The sequence below is a fragment of the Pteropus alecto genome, unplaced genomic scaffold (genome assembly GCF_000325575.1).
Source record: "Pteropus alecto unplaced genomic scaffold, ASM32557v1 scaffold78, whole genome shotgun sequence".
Classification (NCBI taxonomy): domain Eukaryota; kingdom Metazoa; phylum Chordata; class Mammalia; order Chiroptera; family Pteropodidae; genus Pteropus; species Pteropus alecto.
In genome coordinates, this window is record NW_006443124.1 from 6,797,024 (window position 1) to 6,806,932 (window position 9,909).

The 9,909-nt window shown below is 40.0% G+C and overlaps 1 protein-coding gene across 1 annotated transcript in view; it reads left to right on the plus strand.

The window, feature by feature from the left end:
• The first annotated feature begins 9,463 nt into the window (after positions 1–9,463).
• The window catches only part of CDC23 (cell division cycle 23), a 12,205-nt gene continuing 11,759 nt past the window's right edge, over positions 9,464–9,909 (plus strand). The window contains exons 1-2 of the mRNA XM_006923076.3: positions 9,464–9,666; positions 9,754–9,826. Of these exons, the coding sequence (XP_006923138.1) occupies positions 9,506–9,666; positions 9,754–9,826 (234 nt within the window). The 5' untranslated portion in view covers positions 9,464–9,505. The remainder of the gene's footprint in view (positions 9,667–9,753; positions 9,827–9,909) is intronic.

Genomic DNA, 9,909 nt, shown 5'->3' on the forward strand with positions numbered 1-9,909 from the left:
GCCCTGGCAGTGGGAGCCTGGACTGAGCCAGATGCCACCTCTCCATGAGGTCACCAATGTGGAGATGTGTTTACTGGACTTGGGTCAGCTTGGTACCAGCCTCAACTTAGAGGGCAGAGCAGGGGAAAGGGAGAAAGGAGGATTTTATTGGCCTCCAACAACCAGGAGCATCTCTGAGTAGGCAAGAGCAAGCTGTGAGCTGTCTGGGAGACCTAAATGCTCAGGAGTCTTTGCCGATGGCCCAGCAGACTCAATCCTGAGTCTAAGGGGCCAGCTCAGGACTCCCAGCTTGAGAGTCCCAGAGAGACTCTCAGTCTCTCGCTGCTCAGATCTTTCATTTTCCTCACTACCTTCCTCTCCTTTACCCTTGTTTTTATTTGCCACTACTCCTAAATATATTGTGGTTGATTTTTTTTTCTGACTCAGACCCAGTTGGTAATCTCGCAGGTGTGGAAGGACACCGGCTTCTGTGCCTGTTGGAAATGTAACATTCTTTGTGTACCTACTGTATGCATAGCACTATCTCATCTCATTCTCAGAACAACCCTATGAGCAAGATTTTCTTAATATCCTCTTATTACAGTTGAAGGAAATCATTCTAAGAGAGAAACTGCTCACGGTCACCTGGCTAGGAAGTGGCCAGAACAGGACTTGAACCAAAGACTGTCTGACTCCAAAGCTCGTGACTTTTCCACTCTGACTCCAAATAAAGAGCATTCTCAGGTTCTAGCTGTGCTTTCCGCACTTGTACTCATGGACCCTGGAGAAGTGCGAGGGCTGTGCACTTGCAGGAGGGGGTATGCCAAGAGTAGAGATTATGCCATCTAAGTTTTAAAGGGAAGACCAGAGGTTCCTGAAGAACATAAGCAAAATAAAACAAAAATGGGGAGGCAGTAGGTTAATTTGAAGTGATGCCAGTAGGTGCCCCTGCTATGGCAGTGGGCCTTGGAGTCTGGTAGACCTGGGTTTGAGTGCCACGTTGGCACCTGCTTTTTTTGTGACCTTTCACAAGGCATGAAAAATTTCAAAGCTTTAGTTTCTTTCTCTGTAAAACGGAGATGGGAGTAGTACTTTGTTGTGAAGGTCAAATGACAGCATGCACATAAAGTATTTAGCTTGATACCTGGACCTCAACTGATGTTAATAATAGTATTATTAGTAATAAAATTGGGTTAAGAGTAAACACTTATGAGAAATGTTCTACAGTCGACCCTTGAACAACACAGGGATAAGAGGCGACTACCCACCATGAAGTAAAAAATCTACGTATAACTTAGGTCAGCTGTCTGCAAACACAGATTCCCAACTGTGGTTTGAAAATATGTATATCTTGAACTGGGTGGTGATTATATGAGTATGTGCATATGTAATAAAATCATTGAACTATACACTTAAGATCGGTGTACTTTTTACATTTTATTATATGCATCTTGTACTTTAACTATAAAACACGAACAAGAAAAACAAAAAGGAGCTCTTGCAAGTCAGGGTTGGTAAAAAAAGTGTTGAAATTAAAAAAAAAGTTTGCAGCCAAAACATAGGGGAAAAATGTATTATTGAGGTATGTCGGGCAGTTATTTAATAAAAACATATGTTCCCCACCCCTGGATTTTGTAATACTTGTGGTATTTGCTAGTTTTTTTATATGTTGTTATGACTTCTTTTATTATTTTAATATTCACTTTAGTAGTTAAAAAATATAAATGCCCCCTCTTTGGTAGGGCCTAGCCCTACAGGAGAGAAAGCAGGAGTTCGGGCAGCCTGGGTGTGGGGTCCTGTGGTTGTCCTGGGGGACCCGATGGGAAGCCTGCTGCGATCAGGCTCAGCCTGTTGCCCTGGCAGAGGGAATCCCTTTGGATCATCTTTCTGAGATAAAAAGGCTCAGCAACACAGTGATGTCAGCACGATCAATTCTCGCTCTTCCTAACAGTTCTCACTCAGCAGTGACCTTGGAGGTGATGCATCCTTAGGGGGGACTTTATTGAGTAATAGAGATAAAGGACACTGAGGAGGGGGGTTCCCCAGGCTGTGAGCCCCTGATGGGCAGGGATGGTAGGAGGCCTCCCCTTACATTCTGGGGCTATTACCTTGGGGAGATGGAATTGGACAAGCCTGCCTTTCCATTATGCAAAGAAAGGACTTTTCAAGTAAATTTCCATTTAAGTATGAGCTTAGATCAGTGAAGATAGGGCCATAATAGCTTAGATGGTCATCACAGCTATTAAAAATACATTTTTTTCCTGTGCTCAGGCTGCCTTGTCATCTTCATATTATTCATCCCCAGAAGACTGCGAGTCAACCTTTCCCAAGCTTCGGGGAGGCAGGTTAATGGCCATCTCTATTTTCAGATTTTTAATTCTGCTCACATCCTAGCACACATAGCTCCCTAAGTTTTTTTTTTTTTTCACTGCTCTTATAACTGTTATTGAATAATCCCTTGAATGATTATTTGTTTATTGTTTTTATTCCTCACTAGACAAACAACAAAGTCCGTAAGTGTAGGGATTGACTGTCTCATTCATCACTCTATTCCCAGATCTTGGCACGTAATGGAAGCTAAGTAAGTAGTTGTTAAATAAACGGATGGATGGATGGATGGATGAATGGATGGATGGATGGAAGAATAAACAAGTGAAAGATAAGGTTCCTGGAGTCCCAACATTACAACATAAGGCTTTGGAGATAGCCCTGGGTTGGAATCCCAATTCTATTTACTTCCTAGCTGTTTGACCTTAGGCAAGTTGCTTAATCTCGCTGAGCCTCAGTTTCTTTATTTTTAAAGTGGAGATGAAAATAACCCAAGCTTTACAGAACAATCCTAGCTCCGAGGGTTTCAATTCCACATTTGTTCTCTCCCCTTTTCTTTGTGACCCTTTTAACTTTTCTTACTCATCAGGTGAGGGCTGCTAGTTTCCTTGTTTTAAGGGCCTTCCCCCAACTCCCAAGCATTGGAAATTGGGCTTTCAGGGCAGATGGCCCTCAGAGTATATCCCCCATTCTAAACAGACCATTGCCCCAACACCATTAATGTCTGCGAACCAGTGGTTCTCAACTAGGGGTGATTCTGCCCACCCCAGGGGACATTTGGAAATGCTTGAGACATTTTCTTTTTGTTGTCACAGCTTAGAGGAAAGGCTTGCTACTGGCATCTAGTGGGTAGAGGCCAGGGATGCTAAACATCTTACAATGCATAGGACAACCCTTTCCCAACCCCAACAAAGAATTGACCAAAATGTTACTAATGCTGAAACCCTGCTGGGAACTGACTGTTCTTACAGCCCTCACCAGGTTTATATGTAATAAATTCTTCCTGGTAGTAGTCAGCCCTCACTCTCTTTGGCCTCCAGTGTCTGGTGACGGCCCCAGTCCTCCTATCCCTGGGCCGCATAGCTTTTAAGCAACAGCTTTTCTGCTTAAGCAGTTTGAAGAATAGAGAGGGAGGGAATGGCTCCATCTCTTGGCCAGAGCAGGGATCACAGCAGGATAAGGCAATGGAATTTTTCCCAAGAAAGGCCTCAGGTGTGTCAACTGTCGCTATATCTCAGGGGCAGCTGGAGAATGTGAGGTGGAACAGCCTGTGACTGGATAAAGCTGTTGTATACAAGCTTGAGGTTAGGGCCTAGAATTGTATTTAGCAACCTCTAATTCTTCTTGGAATGCTTTTCTTCTTGTTTTCTATTATTTTTTTCATTTGTGAAACATATGATACATTATTATCATATATAGTATATAAGCGTGCTTATACATAGCATACAGTATATAAATACATTTTAAAGAATAATATTAAAAGAGACATCTATGGCCCACTACTCAGATTAATAAATAGAACATTAGTTCTTTGAAGCCCCCAGTGACACAGTTACACTGTTGATCTGTTTCTCTTTTGCTCTTTTCCCTTTTTCTCCTCTGCTATCCTCCGTTTTTACATTCTTTCTCCTATTGTGTTCCTTTTAAAGAATTCCTTCTTTTTTTCTTTCTGCACTCTGCCATTTTATTGCTATGAAACCTAGAACAAGATACTTCATTCTTATGAACTTCAGTGTCCTTATCTATAAAATAAGAACAATAGTAAGAACAATATCTACCTACTGGCATGTTGTGAGGTTTAATGAGAGAATGTTTGTATAAGGGTTAAAATGAGATTGCCTATGTAAAACTTTAGCACAAATCTTGGCATATAATAAACCTTGGAAGTCAATAAATAGGAGCTGCTTATATTTTTATTATTATTTTAAAACCATTTCTTCTCTGATAGAAGAACTCTGTGGTATAATGGAAATAGGCATGAACTTTGGAATCAGAGAGACCTGGGTTCAAATTGTGGTTCCATTATTTACCAGCAGTGGCTTTATGCAAGTCACTAAAGCTCTCCTTCTATAAAACAGAGTGATGATACTGATGGTCAGTAATTGACTATACAGAGCTGTTGTGAGGATCAGAAGAAATGATACATCAGGTACCCACTAATCAGTTAAAATAAGTGTTAAATCTTTTCCTTCCTCTCTTCCTCTTTCTCTGATAGTTCCCAGCAGGGGCATTAACAGCAGCTGTGTGTTTGTGCACTTTCTCCTGGACTCTGGATTCAGTTAAGCAAGTGTTTATCAAGCATCCAGCAAGTGTTTAACAAGTACCTCCCTGGCTGGTGTGCTGTTAAACCAAGTACACTAACCCTCTTGAAGGAAATGAAGTTCTATGGTCATCTCCCTTCCTGGGTCTGGGCTGCTGGGTGGGGCCACAGTGCATCAGGGTATGGGTGCGGCCCACTCTCAGAGATTCATCCACTGAGCTTGGAGGCAGTTTGCTGGGCTAGCTCTGCCATTCAGACTTAAGAGAGAGCATCCAGTGACTAGACATAAACAAGTGAAAATATAATCTATGACTGAAGGGCAGAGGGCTAGAACTCTGGTCTCTTCTCCCCTCTCCTCCCCTTTAAGGAACCTGTCTGATACTGTGCGGAGGAGAGGGGGTCCTGGTTGTAAAGTAGGTGAGGTAATGAGAGACTGATGTCTCTGATTTTAGTATATGTGCTGCCGAAGCGAGCAAGACTTTAGATGGAGCCTGATTTCTGGAAGGAGTTCACAGGCTTCTCCTGGGAGAAGAGCTGTGCATCCCATAACTGTGACTTCTTAATTCTTCATTATATCTCTCCCTTTGATTTAGTGTTAATAAATCAAACCAAGGAGGTCATTCCCTCTCCTCTAACCTTCACAGAGGCATTTGGAGCTCCAATCTCCAATTAGAGATTACTGGAGGCAGAAGGAATCTTGGATGTCATCTTGTCCAGTTGTGTCATTTTACTAGAGGGAAACACAGAGTCCTGATTTCTTTACCACTGAATGGCTGAGTGAACCCTAAACCATGCTGTCTATCCCTTGATAAAAATAGTAGTATTGGCTTAGTGCACATATCTCTAATCATCATAACAACTCTATAAAATAGGTCTTATTATCATCTAAAAATGAAGATAGTGTCTTCACAAAATTCAGTAAGATAACATTTGAAAATTATAATGGCAAAACATACAAATAAGATGAATTTTTTATCATTATTGAAAACATAGTGGAAGAGTATGGATTTTAGTTAGAACTTATCTGAGGTCACCTCAGATAAATTGCCTATTTGAGTCTCTATTTTCTATTCTGTAAGGTAGGCGTAATACCTGCCTTACAGGGTTGTCACAAGGATTAGTGATCAGATATGTGAAGATACCAGCAGAATAAGTATTCAAGAATAGCTTTCACGATCCAGTGCTTATTATATGGTAAAAATTGTTATTAATATATTATATGAATTATCTCATTGAGTTCTCACCCCAATTGACTAGCAGGAATTATTATGATCATCATTTTATCAATGAATGACCTAGTCCTAAAGGACATAGAACAAATGATATTCCCACAATCAGGAGCTAATAATGGTTGAGCTAGAGTTTCAATCTTCATAGTATGGCTTAGAGCCCACATTCTCAAGCTCTGCACTGGTTATGTATATTTATAGTATATCCATATAATAGGTTATCATTGAAACCATAAGGATATGATGTAGAAGAATATTTTCATGGGAAAATACTCCCAGCGAATTACCAGGTGACAAATGTGGGCAATAAGACAGTATGAAGCTATGTACACAGATGGATGGAAAAACACAGAAACCAGCAACTTCCTTTGGGTGAGTTAAATGGTAATGTTGTATTTATTCATTTATTTATTTAGTAGGCTTTATCTTTTTAGCACATTTTAGGTTCACAGCAAAATTGAGCAGAAGGTAAAGAGATTTCCCTATACTCCCTTCCCCCCAAATGCATAGCTTTCCATTATCAACATTCCCTACCAGAGTGGTACATTTGTTATAACTAGTAAACTTACATGTCAAATCTGTAGTTTACATTAGGATTCACTCTTAGTGTTGTACGTGGGTTTAGACAAATGTATAACAACATGTATCTATCATTATAATATCATACAGAGTTGTTTCACTGTCCTAAAAATCCTCTGTGTTCTGCCTGTTCATCCCAGTCTTCCCCTTTACCCCTGGCAACCACTAATCTTTTTACTGTCTCCATAGTTTTGCCTTTCCCGGAATGTCTGATAGTTGAAATCATACAATATGTAGCCTTTTCATATTGGCCTCTTTCACTTAGTAAAATGCATTGAAGTTTCCTCCATATCTTTTCATGGCTTGATAGCTCTTTTTTTTTTTTTTTTGTCCTGAATAATAGTCTATTGTCTGGATATACCAGTTTATTTATCAATTCGCCTATAGAAGGACATCTTGTTTCCATGTTTTGGCAATTATGAATAAAGCTGATATAAATATATGTGTACAGGTTTTTGTGTGGTTATTAGGGTTCAACTCCTTTGAGTGAATCCAGCAGTTGCTGGATCATATGGTAAGAGAATGTTTAGTTTTATAAGAAACTGCCCAGCTGTCTTCCAAAATGTTTGTACATTTTGCATTTTCACCAGCAATGAATGAGAGTTCTTGTTGCCTCACATCTTTGCCAGCATTTAGTACCGTCAGTATTCTAGATTTTGGTCATTCTAATAGGTGTGTAATGGTATACTTATTTTTCTTTATGATTACTATATTCAAGTTTTCTGTATTGATCATACATTATTTGTAATAAAAAATGTGTTATAAAATAGGAAGCTACAAATTCCATGTAATAGCAGGGAGTGGGAGGGAGAGACAGTGGAGGAATAAATATTATATAATGTCACATAAAGAAAACAATATAATGTAATGATATCAGAACAATTATGATTTTAAAAATTGTAAAAAAAATTGTGACAGTTATTCCAATTTAGCTTTTCATTCCTTGGGGGCTCCACCCAAAATGCATTGTTCGTAGAGTAGTGCTTGCCAAAACTATCTTGAAATAATCTCTATTTTCTTGTTATTTAAAAACAAAAAATAAAAACAATAAAATTATATACAATTATAAAAATAAACAATTTGGCAAAATGTAAGAATTCTAAACCAGTCATAAAAGCATTATTTGACTACCTGTAATGCCATCGTTAAACAAAAAATTTTAACTTCTATGGTTGAAAGTCTTTAAAAGAAAGCGTTTATAAGGCCATGGCTGGCAAAAAAAGAAGACCAGTCTTGGGGCATGGAGTCTAAACCACCAGCAGTATGGCTAGGTAGTAAAGAGATGTCATATCGGAGTTTTACAAGTGTTTTTATTCATTAAGTAGGGGGAGAAAGATGTACGCTGTTCTGAAAAGATTTACATTAGCTATAGACAGGGGATGGGAGAAAGGTGAATGGGGCTAGTTCTGGGATTGGCGCACACAGCAGAGTCCACAGCAAAGTCCCAAAAGCTCATGGCTAAACAAGAAGTGGAGGCTCCTGGGTTAATATCGCCTGGCTATTCTCTTTTTAGATAATCTCAGAGATAGCCACCTGGAAGTTAATTTAATAATTCCGACATACACTAAAGAGTGTGAGCAGCCTTCTGTTGGTTTTGCACTGCAGTTGTTAACAAACTGATTAACCTCTTTTTGTCTTTTTTCCACCCTCTGGCCTGCTGTAATTTAACTTAGGACATTTCAGAATTTTCTCCTTGTCACCATAAGCAGTTACATTTCATTTTATATGTCAGTATATATTCAATTTATATTTAATATATACATACATGAGTAGATGTATGGTATAATTTTTGTATTTGCTAATCATGCTTTTTTCTTAAGTTATAAATTTAAAACAAATACAAAGTGTGGATCACTTGTGAAAGAAAAAAGTAGAATTTTGCCTTAACATACTATATCTTATGGTGCAATACAGTTGACTTTATAATACAATCTTCAATAATATATTAATCTAAAACAACATGCTTTACCTCAAATCACTTCTATATAACAAAATGGTTCAAAAAAATTCCTAAGTGAGTTGGTAAAATCATATATTGTGCTGGCTAAAAAGTTACTGCTTGGCTATCGCCCGTGGGAACATAATGTTCTAACAATAAGCTTTCTGCTTCTGTACCTCCCCTTGCATAACCGACCGGTGGGTTGACAGTAAAAAAGAAGAAAAATAGACTTGTGTGTTCAAACAGGATGAAGAATAGGGGTTTAGGGCTTAAAAACCCTGTACCTCTACATTTCGGGGCTGCTTGATTTGGGGTCTGCGTACCCAGCTGGTTGAATAAAGAGTGTGTTTCCTATAACTCACTGATTTCTGGTGGTCCATGTGTCTATGGGGGCTGGCAGCTACAACAATATTTCTACAAAAGGGTTAAAATCAAAAAAGGTTAAAAATGGTCATGTAATGTTTAAGAATGCTGGGCTTTGGAGTTAGAGCTGTGTTATAATCTACACTCTCTCTTTTGAAGAGTGATAGAATCTCTCTGAGCTTCAATTCTTTTAATCTGTAAAATTTAGATGATACAAATATAATATAGCTGTTTTAAGGGTTAAACTAGATTATACTTGTAAAAGTACAGAACTTGTCACAGGATAAACCTTCAATAAATGTTAGCTATCTTTCTCGCTCTGGGGTAAAAAGGGTGGATAAAGGAGAAGGATTCTCCACCTGTGGCCAAACATCTTAATATTAATAAATAGGAAAATCCATAGGATACAGGGAATCCTTGCGAGACACATGCATCACTTGGTTATCCAGTGGCACAGGACCTGCCCACACACTATCTTTCGTCGAATCACATGACCCCTAAGGTGCAAGCTCTTCCCCTTCTGCACTCCCTCTAGCCTCTACTTCCACCTCCAGCTTCCCAGTCCACCTTTCTCAGTTACCTATTTCTCTCTGTCCCGCCATTTTTTTCCCTCCCTTTCCCGCTTCTAACTTTCCCGCCCCAGTAGCTCTTGGCCAACCGGGAAAGTAATTGTCTCATCTTTCCCGACCTTTTAGTGACGTTACGAGAAGTAAGATATTTGATTGGTTTTTCTGGAGAGAAGCCCACCAATAGCAGGCAGACGTTTTTGGTGCAGACGCACAGCTAGTATTATCGCTGGTGATTGGCTGAAGTGGCCGAGATGCAAAAATGGCTGCGAGTCCCTCTGTAGTCCCTGTGGCTCTGACAACTCCGGTTGTACCTGTCTTGACAGCGAGCGGCGATTTCTCAAATTTGCGGGAAATTAAAAAGCAACTGCTACTTATCGCCGGCCTTACCCGGGAGCGGGGCCTACTGCACAGTAGCAAGTGGTGAGATGTCGGGGTCGTCAGGGACCGGGCTTGGATCCTTTGGCCTTGGGGGGCTTGTGGAGCTGATACAGTTTTTGTGTGTTCCAGGTCCGCGGAGTTGGCCTTCTCCCTCCCGGCATTGCCTCTCGCCGAGCTGCAGCCTCCTCCGCCTATTACAGAGGTAAGGACTTCTTCACAGCGAGCACTTTCCATCAACCCAAAAGGTACTGAGTGACCTGTCACTGGAGGGGAGCAGAGCAGACT